Below are 27,170 nucleotides of genomic sequence, written 5' to 3' on the forward strand. Positions count from 1 at the left end.
GAGGCTGAAACAGGCTGCCCAGAGAAGCTGTGGATGCCCCATCCCTGGAGGTGTTCAAGGCCAGGATGGATGGGATTTTGGACAGCCTGGTCTGGTGGGAGGTGTCTCTGCCCATGGCAGGGAATTAGATGATCTTTAAAGTCCCTTCCAACCCAAACCATTCTGTGATTTCATGAAGAACTAGAAGCTAGCAGCAATTTATTTGTTAATAAAAAGGTAAACACTTGGGAGATATTCTGACAGGTTCTGAATTCCTGAGAAGACAGATTAGATGTGATGCTGAGGTAATGTTCTTGTCCTGATTGAGCTGTGCTGGTAGAAAGAGTTAAAACTTCCAGTGTTTCTCCACTTGTCATGGTTTCCCTGTCAGGGGTTAACGGTGTCATGCCACCTCCCACCACAACCCTGACAGCAACGCATTTACCCACTGCAGTTATCAGTGATCTGAGCTGGCTTGGACACCAGCACTGTGGTGCAAGGAGGTGGTATATTCCAGCATGAGAGACATCAAGCGGCTGTGGAGGGTAACATAGTTTAGCTGCAGGCAGAGTTGCTGCCTCTTGCCAGGTGTCCAGTAAGACTAGCTACATCTTGGCCAGGAAAGGAGGAAGAAATGTAATGAAAACTTTTTGCAAATTCCTTATACTGACCATACAGAGAAGTAATGGAGATGATCTCAGAGCACATCAGAGATTGTGTCTTGTGGCAGGGGGAGAATGTAAAACATGGGATGATCACCATCGCTGGGATTATAAATGGAGGCACAGGATTGAAAGATCTGGAGGAAATGAGACAGCCCTTGTCATGGGCTAATACTAAAAGGTATTACTTTAATTACTAATTGCTTTAAGGTATTAAAACCATTATGAGACATAAAGGGTATTTTTTTATGAGCTAGTGTTAGTAAAGGAGTCAGAAGATACCAAACAGCCTCAGGCAAAGTGGGGAGGGAAAAGACAGGAAATAATTTTGAAGGAAGGGTTTCATATTGTCCTTTCCTGGCAGTATTTAGTATTTTTGTTTGTCATGGAGACAAAACCAAACAGCTGACTCTGACTCTGACAGAAACCCCATATTTTCTCTTCACTCCTCTCTGGCAATTAGTAATTCTTATGTAGGTGACAACTGTTAACAAATCAAATTGCTAAAATTCGTTATAAAGATACTGCTAAAAATGAGCTAGTTCTTAAAGTATTTGATTATGACTGAGAAGATTAGATTTAACTCCTGGTTTCCCAGGAAAATTTCTATGTGGTGATTTATTCATTCAGCATTTTTGAAGACTGTAAGATGGAACAGATTCAAGCAGAGGAACTTAAATGCAGTCACCTACAGCATCTTTGTTTCCTTCTTTAACCTGCCACCTGTGCTGCTAAACACAATTTAACTAGTCCATGCAGTTTCTGCAAGTAACTTCAGTAATAAATGCACCATCTATTGATCTCTTACTTCCTATCACAGATTTGTGCTACAAATAATAACAATGTAACCCATACTAAAAAACTTAGGGAAAAAAAAAAAATCACAATACAGAGAGGAAACTTGTGTAAAAAGCACAATAACAGACAGTAGCTAGGAGACATGAGTTATGCTGTAAGAAAAACTAAGAGATGACCATAGATATAAAAATAAATAAATAAAAATCATCTAAAACAAAAAGAAACAAAAAAGAAGAGTACGTGTCTTTATTACACATTTACAAGATGTGAGGCACAAGACATCTATGCAGCATTTTCATTATACTCAGAGGCAAGCTATCAATGTTTTAGAAAATATATTGCTGAACTGTATGAGGAGCAAGTAAAGAAAATTAAAGCAGTGCACAGCCATTTCTGGATTTAGCCTTGCTCACACCAACAGTGATGAGGAGTAGCAGAAGCAGGCATCTTGACAATAGCAGCAACAAGAAAGGCATAGACATCCACATAAAATAGGCTGTTGCAAAGGGTGTCACAGTCAAGAGTTTTCCTGAACATTTACGGATGACCTATGGATAAAAATAAAATAAGATTTGTCTACAGCAGAAATAAGGTTTAATGAATCACTTCACAAATATGGAATATCAAATATACTTGTTCCTTCATGCAGCCTTTCCTTCTTCTAGTTTGCAGTATAGGGTCAATAAATGATTGCATTGACTGAACTAGAGTGAACAGGAAGTGTTACTCAGTTTCCTTCCCCTTCATGGTAAGTACATTCCCACACTCATAACTTGGCACACTTCTGACGTGTGCCCAGCCTCCTGAGAGAGGCCACGCTCTCACTCACCCAGTAATATCCAGCCAGAACATCCCCTCTCACCTTCCGCTAGGGAATTCTGGGCTACCCTCCTCAATGATGCTCCCTTCTCCATTATAAATCAACTACATCCCGTCTAGTCTAGGCTGCAGCACAGAATTATGACTCTGCTTGAAGCCATAATCCTGTAGGCAGTTAGGAACAGTCAAGAAGACAGCAGGACATGTAATTGTGCAAATCCTGTGATCAAAATAAACTTGATTTTACTCATTCTCATAAAAAACTAATCCCTAATCTTAAAGGCCATGGGATTTCATCTCAAGGTGGTTCAGCCCATCTGAAGGGATAAGAGAGGAAACCATTGACCACCACTCCTGTCATAAGAATCAAACTTAGTGATTTGGCAACAATTCAGGGATTTGACCATCCCTAACAAAAAATTCCCATAACTGATAAAGACAATCCCACCATTCACTGACCTTAATTCTCCTTCTCCAGCAGAAATGACTAGAACAATGCATTTCAAAATGAAACCGAGAGAAAGCCTTCAAATTGTCACTCTCATCTCTGTGTGGCACAGAGTGAGCTCAGTGGCACTTAGAGGGAGAGGGCAGGAATATCCTAGAAAAGGTTATTCTTGTCACATGGGTGGTGCACTGTCCTGCTCTGCACATTTAATCTCTCACTGATACCATTTTTCCTTCCCCCAAAGCAGAATTTACACCAAGGCCTTTCATAGCCTAAGGAAGCCACAAGAACTTGGCCATTAATTTGAAGATGTAGGGAGGATGAAGACTGGTTTTAATTCTAAACAACAAACTTTCTTACCAGCAGAAAATAAATAAAATTTAAAAATAAACATGCAAAATAAATTTAAAATAAAAATAAAACCACCAATGTATTTCAAATTGAGAATTAAGTATGTAAGAAAACAAAATGAACAAATTCTACCCTTACATTGTGCTTTGAGTTGTAATGTCACCGTGGCCCTTGTATTTCCCATTTCATTCACCACTACACATGTGAAATTTGACTGCAGATCCTCCTCTTTTATTTCACTGATGTGTAAAGTTGCCTCTTTGTAATATTCTCGTGCTTGTCCTTCAAAACTAATAGAGAGAAAGAGTTGGTATTGGCTACTCTTAAACAAAATTTGCATTAAGAAAAGGATTATTCCACATTATATGTACTTACAAATGAGTTTCTTCATGAAATCTTGAAGTATCTGTGTATATTACTGGGTTGTTATCCACATCCCATGAGACAACACCTATAGGCTGTTTCTTAATCCCCAGACGGGCCTGACATTTCAGAGACAAAGGAGCACCTAACCAAGATTCAGAGAGCTGTAAACATTCCTCAATGTAAAATATATGTAACATATAACATTATTTTCCTCATAACATCTTTTTCTATAAATCTCCATATCACTTTTGATTTTACCTTAGCAATTTTGACATATTTCTGAGTTAACCTAGAGAAAATGTTGCATAGGAGGGACTTGAAATAGTAAATGGAGATATTAACAAAATATCTAATACATTAACAAGGATTATAAAAGGAATTATTTATATATGTTACTGTGAAAGGAAAGTAGACTTTACTTGTGATGCTTAACACAACTAATCAACTATTGAGGAGTATGGAAAGGAAATGCTAGTTTACATACAGACATATGAAAATAGCATAATTTAATTTCAGCATACAGTATTTCACTTGTCTTGTTTGCTGATTCTTATCTTGGATTTTATTCAAACTGGACAAGACTAGAGCAAACTAGTACAACCAAAACTAAAACAGGAAATGTCCTACGATATATTTGCCATCAGGAAATATTTATTCCAGAAAAAAAAAGAGTCACTGTTGCACTGGAAGAAAATATAATTAAAACTACTTTTATTTATTTTATTTATTTATTTTATTTATTTTTAAAACTATTAAAATTATTTCCATGTTAATCTGCATCAAATCAGGGCTTAGATAAGGTTAACAAATTTTATAATTTACATCCTGAATTGGTAATAAGGATCACGGAGAAGTCCTTTCAGTTCTGCAAAGAGGATATAATAGACCCAGTACAGAAAGTATTTTCTAGATGTTAATCAAATTTACTTTACTTTTAATCTTATTTTTCTTACCTAATTTTACTTTACTTTTAATCTGTCATTGCAAGATTACATACTGTCCGAGAAGGTTAGGCAGAGCACAGAGAATATTAAAGACTAGCCATCTGGTGCACTAATTCTGAGTGACAAAGAAACTGGAGGAAAGAAGAAAAAAAAAAAAAAGAACAGGAATACAAGCCTACATGAAAAGGAGCCTGAGCCCAGGTCCCCCAAGGTAGATGCTGTTAGAGCAGTCTTGCTGTAGGACAAGTGCTGGAGGGCAGAAACTGTGGAACTGTAATTGTGATCCCAGTTCCCAGTGGCCCAGATTCATCCTACCTCCCCTGGGAGACAGGCTTCTTAGGCAACCTATTAATGTTTCAGATGGGCAGAGTCACTTTCTGGAGAAGCCCATCTTTCTCCATTGACTATACAAAGAAAGAACGTAGATGGCCCTTGCTCCTACCACAAGTTACAAGGGGTGAAGAATCTGAACCATGGAGAACATCCCCAGTCCTAAACAAATGGGAGACAGGGCACATGTTCTGCACCAAGAGCTGTTCAGCCTACTATTTGCTTGTTCAGTCCCTGGTTCTTTCACCCCTCGATCAGAGCAATCTGCTCAGTGCCAGCCACCATGGCAGGACCAATGACTAGTCCCTTGTTCTCATTCATTCATCAACAGAGATGCAGCTGCTATGTCCAGACCAGAATCACAAGTAAAGAGTATCTCTAGTTGCTCTGTCTTTCTCTCTTACCGTCATTCTTTCTTAAGGATACCATCACGCATCTATCCTCTCTTAAGGATACCATCAGTTTCAAAGGGTTTAGTTAAGGCCCTCTTTGAAGTGCATGGAAGCTGTCACACTTTCAGCTGAGATGTGATAATTGACCATGTGAGTTATCCTAGTTTATCCCAGTGAAAGTAGAATAAACTATTTAAGTCCTGAAATTGCTGCTTAATGCCTAAGCATTACCCTATCAGTTATTCCTAACTTCACATCTCTGCCTTGGGGTGCATGAAATCTGGTTAAAATTACAGTGAAAAAAAAAAAAAAAAAAAAAGTAATGAACATTTCCATAATTAATTCTTCAAGATCCCCATGTTCATTAGGCCATCACAAACTGTTTTAAAAGCAATTTAAGATCTGTACTTACCAAGCTCTACTTCTATCACATCTTTTTCTTTTGGAAACAAAATTTGAGCAGGTAGAGACAGGTGTTTTGCTTTAGAAATTAAAGAGAGAAGGAAGTATCGATTAGAAAGTTTTGAAATTTCATTTTGTAAAATAATGACTATCATTTGTACTGATAATGCTTTAGCATCTTGAAGTAGATTTGCAAACATTACAACAGTGCTTCACATTCCTGTCAGTGTTATCTGATTTTATTCCTATGACCAGATATTTTTGGTGAGACAGTACAAGTCAATAGTCTAAATATTTTCTGCCTGTTTGATTTTTACATTTGTACATAAAGAGCAAGGAAAAGTTTCAGTTTCTCAAATACTGTTTTTAGATGCTGAGTGGGAGGGGAAAAAAAAAAGCTAATATTGGGAGTTGCGTGTTTTCTCAGTTGCTAATTTTGTTTTTAAATGAAATTCCTTCAGACATTTGAGAAATGACTCCTATCCATGATATGGAATAGCTAGAATATACACTTCTGTGCAATATATGACATACAGTCCCACTTCCCCTGATGCCTGCCTCTGTTGACTTCTGTTCCCAACGTTGAGCACATCCGGCTCCCTACACACTGGTGCTGCACACAACCACTCCCTCTTACATCTGTCTTCCCTCACACTGAACATCCCTTGCCACTTGCTTTTAGGAGTGCTTCTTTTCTTCTGATATTCTTACGTTTCATCTCCAGTAATAATTGATATGGGCAGGTCCCAAACTACATCCAGATGCTTCAGTTAGGCATCTTTTTCCCGTGTTGTATTTTGCTTCTTTTCTTACCATTCATACTGTTGCATACATCACACTCCAAACACATGGCTTGCTATCCTTTCCCTCATTATAAGCTTTTCCTTCTCAAGGCACCTCTGTAAATCCCATAACAATATTTCCCTAAAAAATCTGTAAGAACATATTTAGCACCACTTTCCCAGGCTGCCAGAAAAGCCATTCTCTTTATTTATCCTAACCATGTCTAAGTTTCTTTAGCCGGATCTGAACTTGGAGAAATGCAGAAATTTCGTAGCTTGCTGACAATGCTAAGCATTTAGATGCTGGCATTCAGAGGCAGAATATCCTCTGGGACAGCATGGATCTGCAAGGCAACGGGGATTTACATCATAAACCAATATTAACAACATGTAACAGCTTTACTCATCCGGCATAATAATTTTAAGGGCTAATAAGAAGTCAAGAATGATGCTGTTAATTATTTTGAATGGTAAAAAAAGCAGACTCAACAGACCACTCTGAGATTTCACATGTTATGTTGCAATCTTTTCTTTCAGAATTATTTAAAAAGCCAGATTATCTTTGAAATGAAATAATCTGTCTAGATGCAACAAAGATTTGTGTAATTTTAGGTGGCTTTGTGCCAAATAAATAATAGCTATTTCCGTTATAACCCAAGCAGAACAAAATTCTTGACTGGTTAGAAAAGTTTTAATGAAAGTACATTCAAGCAAAAATGGAATGCTAGGCAGAGATTGTCATGTAGACCAACAGGGTATTACATGGAAGACGCGGAGAAAAGGTGTGGCGCCTCCTAAACTACCATATTAGCTCTTGGCTCAAATATCTTCTATCCAACTCAGAATAATTGGAACAAACTCTGCTACTGAGATCTGGGTACAGCAGCAAAAACTAATCGAGGCTTCTACACTCCAGATCAGTATCTTTCCCATAAAGTTGGGCATCTTCCAACAACAAACAGTTGTGATGTCGGTCTGCAAATGAACATTATTTAGTTTCGCCAAAAAAATTATATATATATATATATATGTATTGATCTTATTGCAGAATGAAAACACATTTTGAAGTCTTGTAAGTTGATGCAGTCTGGCACTGCTGATTGCTGGCATGCTCTTCCCTGACTGCCATCAAAATTCAAGGCCTCCCTGAGGACATTGAATCCTAGAAACACCCCTAGGTCCACACAACTCAGCTATGATGGACACTTTCAAATTAACAAAGACAGTAATCACGGAGCTCCATTAATTTTCCATCTATATATGTCCCTCATTTTATCTCAGTCAACAGAAATCTAAAAGTTTTTTTCTTTTCTTTTTTTCCTTTTTTTTTTTTTTTTCCGGTCCAACAATAAAATAAATGCTAGATAATCAAGATGGGGCAGCAGGTATTGAGTTGTATGCCATCACCATATCAGTGATCCAGAGATCACCAGATTGTCGCTAGCTAAGGTCCTTCTTCCTGCCAAACAAATATAAAGTGGAGCTTTGTGGTAACCCACAAAAAAGACCCTTCACCTCAAAAATATGAGCCCTGCCAACTGCAGCAGGAAACCAGAGCCCTCAGAAAATGTTACCAAGAAAACAAACGTGGACAGGTCTGACTGTATCTCCAGCTTTCTCCTTTGGAATTCCCTCCCACAAAATTCATCTAAAAAAAAAAAAGTTGAGCTAAAGTTTCATTAAGAAGATATAACTAACCAACCAAAGATATTTTTATTTATTTATTTATTTATTTTTGGTAATATTGTACAAGGAGTTTCATTTCCTTTAAGGAGATGATAATCTTTTCTACTTTAGCAAGCTAGAAAATGACTGTCTTACCTTCACTTATAAAGATCCTTGTAGCTGACACATTGAACACATTTCCTCTGTGAGTGTAGGTAAAATGGCAAGTATAATAACCATCATCCTCCTTTGTCAAGTCACTAATAAAAATATATTTATCTTTCTTCAAATATCTCTCCCCCTGAAGAGGTCTGCAATCCTGGAAAAGACAGCTTTCTTTATTTGGCTGCAAATAACTTCTCACAGTAATCTGATCTACAGCTGGCACCATCAGGATTTTCTTTACCTTATACCACTGGATCATAGTAGCATTCTTATAATTGTCAAATGTAGGACAAACAATTTTTCCACTTCTAGTGTCATTTGGATAAAGTATCCGGCTTGGGAAACATATTCCTTCCTTGTATGGATGCACCTTCACGCTCATGTTGAACTCTTTTGTGCTATTATTCGGGCTTTAAGAAATGAATGAAGGTATTTTAATGACAGTATTATTATATGGAATAGAATGAATATTTGTAACATGTGAGTCTTGTTTTAAAAGCACATGTGTGGTTACTATATTTTGATTGCATATTGATTTTTACTGGGCCTGTTATAAAAATAACAATTGCAGAATGAAAGTTAAATAAATTTCCATACACCATCAAAATCACATAATTTGCACAGATAATAATCAAAATGTATTTTTAAAATACTTATGCTTTTTTTTTCCCCAAATCTTAAGTTTTTATCTTTTTCATATTCTACTTACTAATGTGTAACACAAGTATAGTTTCCAGAATCTTCTACAGAATTTGGCAGAAACCAGAGAAATCTTCCTAATGAAAATATTCGTGATCCCTCTTCTTCTTCGGGAATTATTTTCTTAGTGTCTGTGTGATACCAGGTGACTTTCACAGCTGAATTTCCTCGGGGACATTTTACAACTAAAGCCTCACCTTCCATTGCATCATCTGCAAATGAACAAAATATTAAAATCTCAGATGAATTAAACCTTATTCATACTGAAGACTGAGGAGACCTTAGCATTTCTGGATCAGTAGGCCATTCAAATGCCTCTAATACCATCCCCAGGCTTTCAGAGATAATGAAAAGCAAATGAATTCCCAGTAGATTTTTTTCAAGAAACAAAACAAAACAAAATGTTCTTCTTCAGTTATGAAGACTATGAAGACATGCAAAAATAGTGTGTGGGACAGAAAACAAACAAACAAACAAAAATACCTGGGTTCAAAGCAGACATATAGTTAAAAAAAAAAAGTTTTAAATTGGAAAGTATGATTGGTTGAAATGAACTCATGCAAATCTTTGCTTGAAATCCTGTATTTATTCAAAGCAGAGTTCTAAACATGAATCTTTCACAAAGAAAAGTATTGGTTTTAATAGTGTTTTATAAACTTAGCTTTCCATACTCTGGTAATAATATTTATTTACATAACAGAGGGGATTTTTTGCTATACCTTTTCAATGCAGAAAATGGATAAAAACAACAACAAACAGAAGAGCTTCTTTCTTAAAATCATGAAAATGTGAAGAAAAAAAAATGCAACAGACTGAAACAGACTGAAAGGAAGAATCAGATGAAAAGTTGAAGACACCAGAGAGGAATCAGCTTGGGAATAAAGAAATAAAAATTAAAAAGAAAAAAAAAAAAAAAAAAGAAAGAAAAAAAAAAAGTTGGGCATAAGGAACTAATTTTTAATTAAAGAAACTGCATGTATTTTTGAATAAACTTTTGAATACTGAAACTGGTCCAGAGAAATTTGAAACAGGCATTTTGACAGCTATTTAAGTGCCCTGCTACCTGAACTGTAAACTGACTTCTGAACATAGAAACTCTAGTCTGAAGGTCAAATGCAGTTTTGGAGAAGAGAAACATGAGAAAATTGGCAAAGATAGAAACTGGGCATATCAGTACAAGAGCTACAGTAAATGAGGGAGCAAGAAAATGAGATCACACACAGAATCACACATAGAATTTCTAGGTTGGAAGAGACCTCAAGATCATCGAGTCCAAACTCTGACCTAACGCCAGCAGTCCCCACTAAACCATATCCCTAAGCTCTACATCTAAACGTCTTTTGAAGACTTCCAGGGATAATGTAACCAAATGATGTTGTAACCAAAAAGCTAATCAAAAGATGATGTAACCAAATAGCTAATCAAAACAGAGAATCTCTATCAAAAATGACACTTTGGGGGAGCACTGCCTGGCTTTAGATGCATGCATAGATCACGTCATGGGTGAGTCCTTCTTCATTCTTCCTTCCCATTCTCTCTGAAGTGGTCTTTCTCCATTGACATTACATATAGACTCATTTACTCAGACACCTAAATTATCCACATCAGGTATACACAACCCTGAGTCCATCATTGTAACAGCATTCCCACCCACAAGTCCTTTCTTGCCCCACCAAAGGAGGAACATAGTGGAAGTACAGCACTCTTCAGGAAAAAATAAAAGAAAGGAAACAAAGATAAAATGGGAGGCCTTATGTAAACTCAGTGACATCTGCAAAAATTTTCTTGGTTAATTCTTCAGCAGAATTCGATCTCTTAATAGATCTAGTTTGTTCTAAAAATTATTATTCATATTGTAAAATTGAGAATACAGGGAAATATTTAATATTTAAGATATTTAAGTGTAAGATTGTATCTTACACTGTTTTTCAGAAAAATATGCAGTGCAACTGGAGACCAGGTACAATGTGAGTGCTATATAATGTTGTTTCACTGGTAGGAAATGATTGCAGGGCCACTAGAACTGTGCAACAAAGTGCATGTGTTAAACCTGCTCAGTGTGATTTAAGCATGCTCTGAGAGACTTTGCCCAGCTGGGGCCAGGAATATCAGCTACTCTAAATCTAAGAAGCCTTTTCCTTCTGCTTGCAGACATGCCAAAGAGCAAAAGTAGAACCTATACTTAATGTCAGAGAAATGGACACTACTCTGTGCATTTTAATATAGGGAGAAAACAACATGTAGAGCTAACTTTTAAGCTGTGATCAATGGTTTGAGATAAACTAGCTAATTTTAGGTTAAAAAATATTAATTCAGTACCATCTTAAACACTTATGCAGAATAAAATTAATTAGAAAATAAATTTTAAATGCAACTCACATGATTCTGATGTCACGGAAACCAAGAGGAAGGTAGATAGGAATATCAAATGTACATACCCCACCATATTTCTAAACCAAAGGAAAAAAATAAAATAAAGATATCTCAGAATATGCTCTTACTACATCGGTTATGCTATTGCCACGTTGCTGATGTACATCTACTAGCAGATAACAGCATCATGCAGAGATAAGCTGAGTCATGTGGGCTGTTCTGTGCAGAACATGTGTGTGTGCCTGTAATAGCAATTCTACAGCTTTGAGGTGATGCTCTTTGTGCTACAGTCAATGCAACAACTGATGTTCCATCAAAACTACTGTTATGACTTAGTTTGATTTGAGGGTGGGGGAATTACTCTGCCATGGCAGGCCTCATACAGAAGCCTATTCTTCCTTGGTTGTTGTTTTTTTTTTTTTTCTTAGTTTTATTTTTAAGGAAGGCATATGTACTTTGGCACCTTCTTCATAGTCAACTGTGAAAAATTATACCTTGATTTAGAAAAAGACAGATCACGGATTTGAAAATACATACCTTGATTTTGAGTTAAGCTTACATCCAATCTACTGCGTAGTTGCACACCACCTGCTTTGTTTTCTGTGGAGGTATCTTCAGAGACAGGTTCTCATAGGTAAGGGTTTAGCGGCAAGAGCAGAAACAGACGAGCACCATCAGCAATGCAAACCTGAAGGGTAAGTGAAGAAATGAACTGAAAAGGTAGGTAAAGGAATATATATTATCCTCACATAATAGTAGTAGGGCAGATCCTGTGCCTCACTGATGTTTTTATTTGTGTTTATTTGACATACACCTCCTATAATTAGGTGTATGCAACTAGCAGCTGGCAGTGTGGCTCAGGAACCCTCCAGAAAAACACTTTATCTCAGAAATTGGTTATTGGTTTGTGGACATTATTTTTGACCTAATCTGTGAATATCCCAGGAAACAGCACACATGCAATCCAGATCTATTAAGCAATCATAAGAATTCTACTTACCATTAATAAAGATTTCACTTGAATGTTATCTGTAACTGCAGATTACAGAGTGGTGGCTATTACTATCACATATAATGAAGGAGTGGGTGCAACAGATGGCAGATAAGTTTTAAAGAGAAAGCAAGTTAGCAGTGAGTTATAATTTATCCCACGGATAGAAAGCACAGGAACACCAGTGAAAAAATAGGCAAAAAAAAAATACAGGCAGCGTAAGTACTGTCGTCACATTAACTGCAAGGAATTTTTATTTTGGTGCCAAAGATTTCCAGACTAAACAAACACTGGCCTACATTTGTGCCAAGTCTGAAATTCAGAACAAGCTTAATTTTGAAATGCTTAATTTTGAAATTTCTTTCAGAAATGCCATTGTTTTTATATTGATGTGGGAAACTTCTTCTGTTTTAAAGTTTAATTACAACCAGGGATTTATTCTTATACTCTAAAAAAAAATGTAGTGTTGGAAGAGAAAAGCATGAGTGTTTCAGTGTAGGTGTTTTGCAGGGATACTCACAAATTACTGGAAATATGAGGTTTAGACCAAAAATGCATCATCCCAGCAAGGTTGTTGCCATGCCTGTTATAGGAAGTCAGTGACCATCCAGGATCTCCTAGAAACAGTTTGTGTGAGGAGCTGCTCATTCTCTTTAGAGCTTTAGAAAGAGCTTTTTTTAGAGCTTTTTTTTTCTTTAGAAAAGCACCACATACAAGCACCTGCAGTTCATTGACTTCTTTAATTTTAAGGAAATCTTAGGCCAAATTAATAGATATTTAGAAGTTACTTTTTAACACAACAGCTCAGGAGTCCAGCTGGAGGGCTGTAGTTGGTGGTATCCCCCAGGGGTCAGTACTGGGCCCAGCCTTATTCAATTTACACATCAGGGACCTGGATGAAGGGACAGAGCACCCTCAGCAAGTTTGCTGATGGCACAAAGCTGGAAGGACTCGCTGAGGCTGTGCTGCCATTCAGAGGGGCCTGGACAGGCCAGAGGGTTGGGCTGAGAGGAACCTCATGAAGTTCAACAAAAGCAAGGGCAGGGTTCAGCACCTAGGGAGGAATAACCCCATGCACCAGTACAGGCTGGGGGCTGTCCTGCTGGTCCTAGTGGACCATGAGCCAGAAATGAGCCCTTGTGGCCGAGAAGGCCAATGGTGTCCTGGTGTGCATTAGGAAGAGCGTTGCCAGTAGGTCGAGTGATCCTGCCCTACTCAGCCCTGGTGAGGCCTCATTTGGAGTATTGTGTGCAGTTCTGGACTCCCCAGTACAAGACGAACATGGAGCTACTGAAATGAGTCCAGAGGAGGGCTACAATGGTGAGTAGGGAACTGGAGCAACAGTCGTATGAGGACAGCCTGAGAGGGCTGGGACTGTTTAGCTTGGAGAAGAGAATATTGAGAGGGGATCTCATCAACACATATAAATATCTGAAGAGAGGGTGTCAAGAGGATGGGCCAGACTCTTTTCAGTGGTGCCCAGCAACAGGACAAGAGACAACAGACACATACTGAAGCACAGGAAGCTCCCACTGAGTATGAGAAAAAACTTCTTTACTGTGTGGGTGACAGAGCACTGGAGCAGGCCACCCAGAGAGGCTGTGGAGTCTCTTTCACTAGAATTATTCAAAACCTGCCTGGATGCCATCCTGTGCAATGTGCTCTAGGTGACCCTCTTTGGCAGGAGGTTGGACCAGATGATCTCCAGAGGTCCCTTCCAACCTCAACTATTCTGTGAGTCTGCGTGATTCTGTGAATGCGTGCGGCATGCCAAATACATGATTGTGTATATGCATACGCAAACTTGATATGCAAAACCTAGCTGCAGCAGGGCTAACTCATACAGCTGAGATTGGATACATCCATATCAAATGAGTCTCCACAGTGAAGTTTGCAAATGGACCCTAAGAATCAGCTAAGTGAAAAACTGAGGTGAGTAATAACTAGAGTTTATTATTATTAGATTATTTGAGTATTAGTACTAATATAGGCATGGGAAAAGGTACTAATATAGGCATGAATATCCCTGCAGCTCTGCTGGGAGTTTTTTCCCTCCAAGTGTTTTGTTCTTTTCCATTAACTTGTTTGTCCCAGACAAAGTATACTGGTATTATTAACTGTCTGAATACTTTTTAGAGTTATTTTAAGCAAGCACATATTTAAGCAAGATGACAAAAAAGTGAGGTGGGTGATTTTTAAGGAAAATCAGTTTCTCAGTTGGAGACTGTCTGAAAGATTCTTTCTCATTTGATATTTTATTTCATATTTGACCCAAAGTAATAAAACTATTGCAGATCCTTTCAATCCATTTATTGCCAGTGCTGTTTCCAGTCCTAGAAACTGAAGGTTGGCAATTAAAAAAGTTTCAAGGATCTGTGCTTCCTTTGTTTTGAGAGACAACTTTGTACAGAGATGAAGAAAGCCAATTACTTACCCTCACTAACTCTTCGAACAAGTGCCAGAACAACACAGGGTAAGAAATTGTATTTGCCTATGGTTGTACTTGTTGGCTGTTGTCTTTAGCCTTCTGTTTCTTGAAAATGTATGACTTCAAGAAACCTTACACATATTGGGCCACCAACCTGCACCAAAACAATGCAAAATAGTTGTGCTGAAAGAACACATTCTTCCCCATAATTTTGATGATCATTTTACTAATTTCTCTCCCATTTTTAAGCAGCTATGTTTTGCTATGTTTGGCATCAGTTTAAGTAGAGTTTGTGTATGCAAATATGGGCAACATATGGGGCTCTACTTAAAGACAACTGTTGCTTGAAAATAAATAAATAAATAAAAACTTCAGACAATTAAAAGAACAACGCAATTCTGTTTGCATTTTCCACTTCGGTCAGCTGCAAGCTACCCAATTACCCCAACAAAAACTGAGGCAGAAGTTGCAGTTCTAGACAGTACATGGCAAGACAGGGACTGAGTAACTAGTGCTTCAAGCTTGTGGCATTACCCTTTGCAAAGCAAAATTAAAGTATCCACTCATCTGTGATATTAAGACCAAATAAAAAGACAAACAGCACAAGACAAAAGCACTGACACCTTACATCCCACAACCAAAAGTGCTTCCTGCAGCTCAATGCACTGTGAGACAAAGGCCATGACTTCTGAAAATACTTATGAGAAGATGTCTCCTTCTCTCTGTTTTTGCTTATTTGTATAATTTGTAACTTATATATATTTGTCTATAGTAAAATCTGCATTTTCAGGTTCTCAGTGTACAGTAAATTTAGATTGCTAATATTCAGGGATAAAAAGGAAAGGATGTACTTTCCATAAATTATTTCCTTCCATATAGTTCACAGTACCTGTATGTAATAAGCTTAATTCACTCTGTTAAGGAAAACTTCAGTCTGAGGTTGAAAAAGCACTAGATCCAAATACAAGGGTTTGCCATAATTACGTAAGTCAAAATCTAACCCCTAAAGATCCAATATCAAAGGAGGATGAAAGAACTGGGAACTACCTTGTTATGTTACAGAATTACTAGTTTCTAAGGCTTAACTCCTTGCTTCTCCAAAGGCAATTGTATTAATAGCATTCTTTTTTTCCCAAAGGTGTGTTTAGCAACAAACTGTACTGCTGTTCATAAAACTGAACAAACATTATAAAAATAGCATACCAACAAAATTTGAAAATGTTATTGTAATTTCTACTTTAAGAAGCTTAAGAGATTTCGCAATGTAAAAATACCATGAAATAGCAGGTGTGTGAGATAGGTTTACATAGACATAGAATTCACTCATTCTCCCTTTGAAAGTTATTTTCAGTCTCTTATTATAACAGAAAATCCAGTCTAACTGAAAATGAGCTATTAAAATAGAACCAGTAACACTAAAATTATTCCAGAACAGTCATGATAGTTGATGCCTACAATAATTACAGTTATTAATGTAAAATTTAGGAATTTTAATATTAAAATTTAATTAAAATTAAATAATGACAATGATAGAAATAATATATACATTATTTTTATAAAATATTTTGAAGCAAAACTTTATACTGAACTGCATAATGAATATTTTCTGTTGTTGAGTAATTGGCAAAAATACCTGTCAGATATTCAGATATACTGAAGACAAATCCATTTCCATACACTTCATTATAGATAAGATTTTAGGTTGGTCCCCAGATGACTTGTATATCACAAGTGTATCCCCAATTTTAATCTAACATTTTTTTCTTGGGATAGAGAGAGATGTAAGTGAACTGAAATAAAGTTTCTTATAAAATAATAGATAGTTCTTCCAACAGCTTCACTTATTTTTGGCTAAATGATAAAATAAAGGTTTGACTTACCATTTGGAAAATTCAGACAGCAGAGAAGTAGTTTATCCTGTGACTGGATCCTTTGCTTGTACCAGACTACTGGGACCTCTTTTTAACCGGCTTCTGCAACGCGTATCTGGAGGAGCATGATTTACAGCTTCATTTAGTCGCCTCCCACTGAACAGAACAGAATATGCAAATGACTGTAGTGACTCTAGGTACCTATCAGAGATGGCATCTTCTAGTTACAGTTAATCAGATCTCTTCTACTGAGAGCACAGGTTTTGCATTAATCACAAATTATGCCATTTTAGTGTGATTGTACTAAAAGCCTGCATCCTAATTAGGGGTTTTCTTACATAGTTGAGGGGAACAAAGGAGGAGCATTCAGTCGACAGAGGGTGCTTTAAAACCGATTTGCTTTGAAAACAAGTGGTATCTCTGATAGGGCTGGTCAGGGAGCACTTTCTGCAGAACATCTGTACACATCACTGGAACACCGGGAATGATTTTTACAAGGGAAACTGCTTCACGGAAGGTAAACTGATAAAAGAAGGCTCCTGCAAAAACAATTCTCTGCACCACAATGACTAAATTAAGTCAGTGAAGGAAAGAAGGCTGGAAGAGCAGGGCAGTTTCATTAGAATTCCAGGAGAAAATCTGGGAGAGCAAGCAGAAGCAGGAGAAGTCCCCACAGGGATGGAAGTGGCTCAGTGCACTGTGACAGCCATGAGCAGGTACTCAGGAGACAGTATGGACTACCTAATGTCAGAAAGACATTTTAGGAGCACTGTGCAAGACTGCTGATGCCTTCCAAGCATCAGCACTAAACCTGGACCCCTAACGTCCCAAGCTGTCCCCTTATGTGTGTCTGCTAGTCTAAAGGGGAGATTTCAGTAACAAATCAGCCATATTCCAAGGGATGAATGAGCTTTGTACATCTTGGCAGAATAAAATAAAAAAGACATTTTGAGAATCAATGTTTCATTCTTTCTTGAACCAAACAAGAGGATTTCATACTACAGTCATTCAAACACTTTTTTTTTTTTTTTTCCCCCTGACAGAGTCGCTGATAGTCTTTATAACTTTCAGTGTTTCTGGGAATCTGCTGTGAGCTGCAGTCACTAGCATTGTCAGCAACTCCATATTAATATACAAAGATGTAACAATTATACGCCAGTAGGCAAGTGTCTTGCCACTGCCGTCCATACCCATGCTTTCCCCTGATCTTGGCATGTCACTTCCTATGAAGTGGTCTAGAGGCTGCACTTTCCATATGACACAGAAAATGCAAAGTGTCATATGGACATTCTGCAACAATGAAATCCCACAGTGCTTTGGTCAACCAGTCAGCGTCTGTTAAGATCGATAGCTTGAAAAGCTGACAAACCACTTCCTGCTAAGATTCGTGGAGTTTCATCAGCATCAAGGCCTTCCCTGTTTCCTCATGCCATTCCTTAGAGACTCAGGCAGAAAATACACAGTAAATTATCTGCATTCAGTGTATATTCAGCCTCCTCTCACCATGACATGTCAGGTCACTCTAGGATAAAGTTAAATACCTTCAGTTGAAGATATCTTCCATTGCCTGAATGTAGAATTAGATCTGTAATAAAGTGAAATCAGAGATGCTGACAATATTGCTCCAGACCTCAGAAGAGTCCTTTATCCCATAGACCATTCTTCAAGCCCAGTTCATTCCCAGATCATGATGCAGGTGTGGAACTGAGCTCATGGCTATAGATTAAAGTTAGCAGCTGAGCAAAAGCCATCCTGCAGCTTTTGTAAGAAGTCACAATCAATGTTGAATGCTTTGCTATTTTTGATCCAGTGTCCTGTTTTTGGTTGGATAGGGTAAATTTTTTTCCCCGGTAGCTTCTATGGTGCTGTGTTTTGGATTTGCGATGACAATATTGCTGATAACACTGATTTGCTGACATTTTAGTTGATGCAGAGCGGTGCTTACACAGAGCCAAGGGTTGTTCAGCTTCTCGTGCTGCCCTGCCAGCCAGGAGTCTGGGGGTGCACCAAGAGCTGGGAGGGGTCACAGCCAGAACAGCTAGCCCAGGCTGACCAAAGGGATATCCTGTACCACATGGTGTCATGCTCAGCAAGAAAACTACATGGAGTTGGCTGCATGGGGGGTGGCTGCCATTGCTCAGGGACTGGCTGAACATCAGTCAGCTGATTGTGAACAATTGTGTTGTGCATCACTTGTTTTGTTTTCTGTTTTCTGTTTCGTATTGTTTTTCCCTTCCTTCTTATTAAACTCAACCCACGAATTTTCACATTTTTTCATTTCTCTCCCCTGAGGCCAGTGGGTGGTGAGTGAACAGCTGTGTGATAATTAGCTGCCTGCCAGGTTAAACCACAACCCCCAGCTTGGAAAAAAAAAAAAAAAAAATCTGTTCAGTATAAATGTGGAAAAATGTGTTTACAAAAAAAAAAAAAAAAAAAAAAAAAGGAAAAATTCCTTTAAGGAGTTACGTGCATCATACCCCTTTGGTAGACTGTATGCATAGCAGTCCAATGAGCAAGAAAATCATCAGTCCGCCAAAAAAAAAAATAATCAAGAAGTAATGGGCTTAAACTGAAGCAGGGAATAGTTAGGTAAGACAGCGGAGGAAAAAAAAAGAAATAAAAAAAAAAAAAAGCGCAGCACTGCAATAGCTTGCTGAGAACCTTGTGGAGTTGCCACCAGACTTTCCATAAAGATAAATCTGTGACTGATAACAAGATGCAGTAGACGGCTCCACCGGTCTCTACCAACACTAGTCAATGGCCTTGTGACTCAGCTGGCTATGATCCAATGGCTGTTTTGATGTTGCATGGCTGTATGAACTTAACTCAGTTGTGCCTGCAAAATTACTCCTGAGCTGTGAAAAGTACACAAGTTAAAGCCATGCTAGATAAGAAAAGTGAAAATATAGTTCAAATGATGTTATTGAGATGATAATAGGAGCTCAAGAGTTCAAGACAAAAAAAAAATGATGACATGAGAAAAATAAAATCCTGAGATAAAAAGCCAAGATAGGTAAACAGCAACTCAGCAACACCAAGATCCACTCTGCTCCAAAAAAGTGTGCTTAGCTTACAGATGTGATAGTCTAATACTCGTCTGTATAAGCCAGGAAATAATTGGTGTGTATTTTTTTTACAGCCTGCTTGCAGACTGCCATTGCCCACCGTAGAGAACATCTGGACAGAAGTGACCCTGGCAGAGAAGGTTATACTACATAGAGTTCTTGAGGATGAGTCAGAAAGCCATCAAATGGCAGACTGGCAGGGGAAGCTGCTGTTATGTGTGCCCATACCCACAGTAGGTCTCATGTTTTTTAGTTGATGGAGATCCACCCTACTGAGCGTGCAGACTTTCTTTTTCCTGTGCATTTTGGCACCTTGCCCGGGGCTTGCATGTGCATGTGGTGGTTTCACACTGATGGGCATCTGAACTCCACCACATTGCTCTCTCATTCCCCCTTCTCAAAAGAACTCCAACTCCTAGGGCAGTGAGAAACTAAAAACAAAATGAAACAAACAAACAAACAAAAAACCAACAACAACACACACACACACACAAAGAAAAAAAAAAAAAAAAAAAACTTCCCACCTTCCCCACATCCACCCTCTTCTACCTCCTCCCCCTGAGTGACACAGGAAAATGAGGAATGGGGGTTATGGTCAGTCCCTAATACTTGGTCTCCACCACTCCTTCACAGTCATTTTCTGCCCCTGTTCCCCATGGGATCCCTCCCACGGGATGCCAGTCTTCCCAAATTGATCCTATGGGGGCTGCCCACAGGCAGCAGCTCTTCAAGCACTGCTCCCACACGGCTCCGTCCCACAGGGTCCATCCATCCCCCAGGAGCAAACTGCTCCAGCACGGGTCCCCCACGGGTGGGCGGCAGCTCCCCCCAGACCCCCTGCTCCTGCATGGGCTCCTCTCCATGGGCTGCAGCTCCGGCCCAGGGCCTGCTCCTGCGGGGGCTCTCCATGGGCCGCAGCCTCCTCCAGGACACATCCACCTGCTCCACCAGGGGCTCCTCCACCCATGGGGGGGCTGCAGCGTGGAGATCTGCTCCATGTGGGACCCATAGGCTGCAGGGGGACAGCCTGCTCCACCAGAGACCTCTCCACAGGCCGCAGGGGAATTGCTGCTGCCTGTCTGGAGCACCTCCTGCCCTCCTGCTGCACTGACCTGGGGGGCTGCAGGGCTGCTTCTCACTCCTCTCTCCCAGCTGCTGTTGCACATCAGGTTTTCCTTCAATCTGCTGTCCCCGCAGCCCACCCAGTGTTGCTCCCTGGCTCGGCTCTGGCCAGCGGCAGGTCCCCATTGGAGCCAGATGGAGCTGGTTCTGATCTGACATGGGGCTGCTGCTGGGCTCTGCTCACAGAGGACACTCCAACACACCCACCGCTGCCAAAGCCTTGTCACATAAACCCAACACAGTTCATCGCATTCTTTCTGTAAAAAGGGAAGTAAGACTCGGAAAAATTTTCAAGGGTTGTAGATATTCTGATGGGGCTGGACTCATCTTTCCCCAAGGTAAGAGTTGTCCCTGGTCTTTATCATTAGTCATTCAGTTCTATCACGACACTGAGTCAGGGGGCTACTTTGGGTGACTGATAGACCACGTGATTATTGCATTGCAGGGTCCCACGCAACAGTAAATGAGGACATGAATGTGGACAGAAAAGGCTTAATGGCAATTTAAATGTTACAGAGCCAATAGCATTTTCATCATACTCATCGATCTCCTCCATCCCACTAAGGCACAGCTATTAAGTTTCTTATCAGGCTTTCAGCTCTCCTGTAATTGCTAAATAGTGTATTAAAGTTCAGAGGATACAAAATGGAGGTGAGAGTATCTTGAAAGAGAGAATTGTCCAAGAATTGTGTGCCTTTTTTTTTTTTTTTTTTTTTTTTTAATGTGGTTGGCACATATTTGCCTCTGGTTTGCACATTGATATGTTACTTGGGAAGTCCTTTGATCACCAGCAGTTTCTATAAAATCTTGACAGTGGTAGTTATGGCTGTCAGGCTAGGGATGATATTGTTCAAACAAAAATCTTAACACCATTACCTTTGCATCTTAAAACCAGATTCCCTTTACAACAAAGTTCTCAATTTCTGTGTTCCATGCCTTGTCCCAGACAGAAAGCAGTTGAACTGCCATCCTAAGGAGGCTGAAAACAGCGTAGCCAGAATGAAAATAGCAGCAGCTGTTCTGAATGTGATCGGGTCACCAGCAGGATCCCCATAAAAAGACCACAAAAGCAACCAGAGAGGATTGTTGCAGTACATCTGTTGCTTTTTATGGAAATAAAAATATTACGCTGAGCTCCCAGGGTCTTCTGTTCCCACCAGTCGTCCTGTCAAGCTGCCTTGGATGCCACACTGCTTTACAGGACAGAGACAAAAGTGAGTCTGAGCAGACAAATATCTTTGGGCAAGAAACCTATCCAAAGTTTATCCACAAAAGCAAAGCTGAATGAATCAACCATCCTGTGTCCAAATAATTTTAGGAAACAGGTCCAGAACAAAGACAAGATATACCCAAGTTAAATCTTCCAGTTTTAATTTAAAGACAACTTGATCCAAGAGGTTACTGCTTAGTGTAACAGCAAATGCCTAACCTCTTGTGCAGCACTTTCTCTATTTCCCATTATTGTTGAAATTGAAAGTTAATCAGTTTATTGTTGTTCATATCTGACTTCTTCCCTGAAAATAAAGAGTTCTTCCACACTATTTCTTAGGAAGAAACTTCTATAAATATATCATATACTGGAAATTGTGACTTGGATGGGAATGACACACTTCTTCCTACTTTACAAGACTGAATCAAATTGGGATTCTTTGAAAAGTCGTTTAATATCTTTGTTGAAAAATGATACAGTTTATAGTGACTCCATATAAATAGCCTTGTTTGTTCCTAAATGTATATGAATTAGTGGAAGTGAATGTCTTACTGATAAAAAAGGGTCGTAACATATCGACAGCATGTAGGAACAGAGCTTTAGTTTTAATAATTATTTATATTTTTAATAATATTGCTATTTGAGAAAATGTTTTGTTTTACCTATAGGCTATGGACTGAGTTTTTAGACAAACCTTTTTTTTATGAGAACTGGTTCACTGTATTTAGCATCAGATCTGGCTGCCACTCGGAGTTTTCACTCCCTAAAAGTTCTAAGCATTTTGGAAAGGAAATCAAGGTTTTCCATGAAAGCCAGAACATTTCCTGTGAAAAGAAAATGTCACCCAACTCTTTTTTTTTTTTTTTTTCCAAAATAGAAAACAACAACACTTTATTATTTTTTTTTCTGTAACTGTAGTATCCAGATGTTAACCCAAGTGTCTGGACATCCTCTGCTAGTGTTCAGAAATTTGTTCTTCTCCTTAGACATTAAAACACTTATCAACATAGGGAGGGCTATGAGCAGTAAAACCTTCTTTGACCCTGATTTCCAACTTCTAGTTATATGGAAACTAGGATAGAATATGTCAGTGATTTTGCTGATTGTTATAGAAATGTAAGCATCTGGCTTGGTCAGTTGCAAGAAGTTTGGGGAATTTCTTGTTCCTTTCACCATGAAAATATAAAATTAATACATCCTTCCTTCTGTCCCTTCACTAACCAAAAATTCCTCTGAAAGCACCTTCTTGCAGCTCTCCACAGGACTTACTGCAAGTCTTCTTGGGAGATGTGCTGTTTCAGGAAGCACATTTCTTTTCCCATCACTCTAAAAGGAGTTATTTTTGCTCATTCATGGTCACCATGCCTACTCCTCCTGCATAACACAGTCTTGGTGTATCAATTGCTCATCTTTGTATTCACCGCAAGGTCAAACTCCTAATTTCTGAACAGAATAGAATTCAGTTAGTATCTGTTTAGCTAAAAGTGTTCAGTTAAAAACATCTTTGCTTTATCTCTTTTCCACAGCCTGCAGCAGAACATCTCCACCTTCAAAAGCTACAGCTGTCAATCACTCCTGTCAGGCAGCCTGCCCAACTCCTAGAGATCTTACTGCTCTCAGCATCTGTGACCACTGGCCAAACCATTCATAAACTTTTCGCTCAACAGCCTGCAGAGGCAAATTTACCCCAAACCTCCCACATCAGCAGTGAAGAGCATGCTGTGTGTTGTACAATGTGAGCAGGTACATCTCTCTCCTCCCCTCACTACATCACAGCCTCACCCCATGCCAGAGCCTGACAGCCATACTAAATAACCCTACCTACAGCCATACTTTTATAACCCTAGTTCCCAGATGCTGGAAGTTTCATAGATCTGGTGAAACTAATTGAAACATGATGCCAGTCCGTTGGTCAGCTCTGCATCAGTGAGGCAGTTTATGAACAGTGTGTTCAAATGTTCATGGGGTACCCCATGAAATTAGGTGTTCTCTAGTTTTCTTGTGCTTGGTGTTGTTGGCCATTGATATACACAAAGCACTATTCTCAGACAAATGGTCTTACCAACACACAGAAAATTATCAGCTTCCACAACCTGGGAATGACATCTTGCACTTGTTTTTATTTATTTATTCTCCTGAAAACAGCTTGATGTTCAGCAGCTGCCAAGTGGGCAAATTGATTGTGAGGAGTTATTAGAAAAAGAATAAAGAACAAAACAGGAAACGTTATACTGATGCAGCATATTCTTATCTTGTGCACTGGATGCAATTCTGGTCACCAATGACAAAAAGGATGTAACAGCACAAATGTTACCGAAAGGAGTGGTGAGGCTATCAGAGGTGCAGAGGACTTCTGCTGCAAGGATGAAACAAATAGACTGGCACTCTCCGCATATGAAAAGAGAGGACTTTTAGCATGAGGAAAAATTACACAGGGAATGACTTTTCAGTACCTTTCATGATAAAAGAAATAGGGAAATTATCACCACATGGTTAAAACAGAGAAAGCTACTCTTTCACATAAATAAAGATGAAATTTGATGCTGCATGAAGTTGCCAAAATAGATACACAAATGTGTTCCAAATTATGACATGAACTTAGGAAGAAAAGATACATTGATCAACGTTTAAGATGCCGTTGGAGAAGTTACTTTATACAGAGGACATCCATCCCATATGATTGATTGACACTCGTAAGGACTAACAGGGTTCGGGCCCAAAGAGTCGTGGTGAATGGAGCCAAGTCCAGTTGGAGGCCAGTCACTAGTGGCGTCCCCCAGGGCTCGGTGCTGGGGCCGGTCCTCTTTAATCTCTTCATCGATGATCTGGACGAGGGCATCGAGTGCACCCTCAGTAAGTTCGCAGATGACACCAAGTTAGGTGCGTGTGTCGATCTGCTTGAGGGTAGGAAGGCTCTGCAGGAGGATCTGGATAGGCTGCACCGATGGGCTGAGGTCAACTGCATGAAGTTCAACAAGGCCAAGTGCCGGGTCCTGCACCTGGGGCGCAATAACCCCAAGCAGAGCTACAGGCTGGGAGAGGAATGGTTGGAGAGCTGCCAGGCAGAGAAGGACCTGGGAGTGATGGTGGATAGTCGGCTGAATATGAGCCAGCAGTGTGCTCAGGTGGCCAAGAAGGCCAACGGCATCCTGGCTTGTATCAGGAACAGCGTGACCAGCAGGGCTAGGGAGGTGGTCGTCCCCCTGTACTCAGCTCTGGTGAGGCCGCACCTCGAGTACTGTGTTCAGTTTTGGGCCCCTCGCTACAAGAAGGACATGGAGGTGCTTGAGTGGGTGCAGAGAAGGGCGACAAAGCTGGTGAGGGGCCTGGAGAACAAGTCCTACGAGGAGCGGCTGAGGGAGCTGGGCTTGTTCAGCCTGGAGAAGAGGAGGCTCAGGGGCGACCTTATCGCTCTTTATAGGTACCTCAAGGGAGGCTGTAGCGAGGTGGGGGTTGGCCTGTTCTCCCACGTGCCTGGTGACAGGACGAGGGGGAATGGGCTTAAGTTGAGCCAGGGGAGTTTTAGGTTAGATGTTAGGAAGAACTTCTTCACTGAAAGGGTTGTGAGGCACTGGAACAGGCTGCCCAGGGAAGTGGTGGAGTCACCATCCCTGAAAGTCTTTAAAAGACGCTTAGATGTAGAGCTTAGGGAAATGGTTTAGTGGGGACTGTTAGCGTTAGGTCAGAGGTTGGACTCGATGACCTTGAGGTCTCTTCCAACCTAGAAAATTCTGTGATTCTGTGTGATTCTGTGATCCTCCCCTTTGTCTGTTTTTCGGTTTTGGTCTTTTTTTTTTTTTTTTTTTTTTTTTTTTTTTTTTTTTTTCCCGTCGTGGTTTTGTTTAGCAAAAGGATAAAGACCTAGGTGAGGTTTTTGCATATATATGTGTGTGAGCTGGTATGATAATTCTTATTTTCTTACATTAATAAGGAAGCAAACAAAACAGACTAACTAAAAATGAGGTAACTCCTTTGAGTTTAAATTCCCTGCCTTTTCTTTTTTTTTTTTTTTTTTTGTCTGTTATTTCATTTCGTCTCATAAATGCTGTGATTAATAATTCTGCAAAGAGCTAGAAAGATGGTTTTCCTTCCCTGAGACCTGGAAATCCTGCAGAGCCTGGAGGTCTGATCTTTTGAGGTCTTTAGTTGGGCTTTTTGAAAAAGCTCATTTCCTTCCTCCCACTTGTTCTAGCCTTGAAGCAGATGATATTGCTTCATGCTTCCTGCCCTGGCATTACTGGGGTCAAAGATGACAGCAATTTTTTATCTTCTTACACGAGTGAAATAACTTGTGTGAACATACCTCAAAAATCACAGTAATTTCAAATATACGTTATAGAAACATGTATTTACTGCCATTTGTTGAAAACACTAGGGAATGAAGTATGAAAAAACGCCCTGCATTTCTACAGCTTGAGTGCAAGAGGCAAGTTTAATGGTTGAGGACAGTAACAGATTCCAGAGTAACAAATTTTCATTCTTTATGGCTCAGAAATATAAAGAAATGCAAAAATATGGAGAAATACTCTCCATAGAGGAGCCACTTAAATTGGTGGATTTTGAGCTCTGAGAGTAGCAAAAACTAGTAGCAGGTTTTTTTCATTTCTAAGGAAATAAACCTATTATTTTATGCCAACAGATAGTTTTCTGTTCCAAATCTCAGTTTCACTGAAGTGCCAAAGGAAACAGAGTTTCCAGCACAGTCATCTTTTTTGTTTCCTGCTAGCCAGTTTAGTAATACCTCACTGAGCTCTGTTAGAGCCTCACCCATTTCACTCACCTGTGCTAGGTATTAGGGCCTGTGGGTGTCCTTCTCAGTAACAGGTAAGCTGAGAAGCAGGTAAGCTACACTTCTGGAGCCATGCTCTTCCATTACAGGGGTTGCATCACTATACTTTTTTTTTCTTTTTTTTTTTTTTATAATATATATTGATATTTTTTGAACCAGTCCCTCAGCACTTTGTGAGTGCAATAGGAAATCAAACCTAAAAGAGGAAACAAGAAAGGATATTTTTTTTTAATTACCTATTGTGCATATGTTGGTATCTGTTAGGGTACATGAACATTCCTAATGCAGAAGCATAAGTACTAGAACTGATAAAAACATTATTAAAAATGCATGTGGGTTGTTCAGCAAAAGTCTGTCCTGCAAAGAATGACAAATCATGGCAGGTGTGCCCTCGTGTCCTCTGCACTTCCACAGACTCAGTGTGTACCATTTATTGGACCCCATAGCAACTGCCAGTCACCCTGCATTGTTCATTCAGGTAACTGTACATGAGGATTGCTACAGCCTGTCTCTGTATTT

At 39.4% G+C, this 27,170-nt stretch overlaps 1 protein-coding gene across 10 annotated transcripts in view; it reads right to left on the reverse strand.

Annotated features, from left to right (window-relative positions):
- The window catches only part of LOC311434038 (interleukin-1 receptor-like 1), a 33,680-nt gene extending 17,064 nt beyond the window's left edge, over window positions 1-16,616 (reverse strand). For 3 of the 10 annotated variants that reach the window (XM_084513872.1, XM_084513871.1, XM_084513866.1), the window contains exons 1-10: window positions 16,475-16,616; window positions 14,601-14,748; window positions 11,713-11,863; window positions 11,182-11,252; window positions 8,813-9,014; window positions 8,345-8,513; window positions 8,095-8,257; window positions 5,502-5,570; window positions 3,433-3,565; window positions 3,196-3,347 (exon numbers count right to left, since the gene is read on the reverse strand). In XM_084513872.1, coding sequence (XP_084369998.1) covers window positions 3,196-3,347; window positions 3,433-3,565; window positions 5,502-5,570; window positions 8,095-8,257; window positions 8,345-8,513; window positions 8,813-9,014; window positions 11,182-11,248 — 955 coding nt within the window. In that variant the 5' untranslated portion in view covers window positions 11,249-11,252; window positions 11,713-11,863; window positions 14,601-14,748; window positions 16,475-16,616. Of the gene's footprint in view, window positions 1-1,670; window positions 1,988-3,195; window positions 3,348-3,432; window positions 3,566-5,501; window positions 5,571-8,094; window positions 8,258-8,344; window positions 8,514-8,812; window positions 9,015-11,181; window positions 11,253-11,712; window positions 11,864-12,175; window positions 12,306-12,686; window positions 12,797-14,600; window positions 14,749-16,474 lie in introns of those variants that run through there. The other 7 variants (XM_084513868.1, XM_084513873.1, XM_084513874.1 and 4 more) reach the window with 6 other exon arrangements.
- Window positions 16,617-27,170: the final 10,554 nt, after the last annotated feature.

Source organism: Aythya ferina (assembly GCF_964211825.1).
Source record: "Aythya ferina genome assembly, chromosome: 1".
Classification (NCBI taxonomy): domain Eukaryota; kingdom Metazoa; phylum Chordata; class Aves; order Anseriformes; family Anatidae; genus Aythya; species Aythya ferina.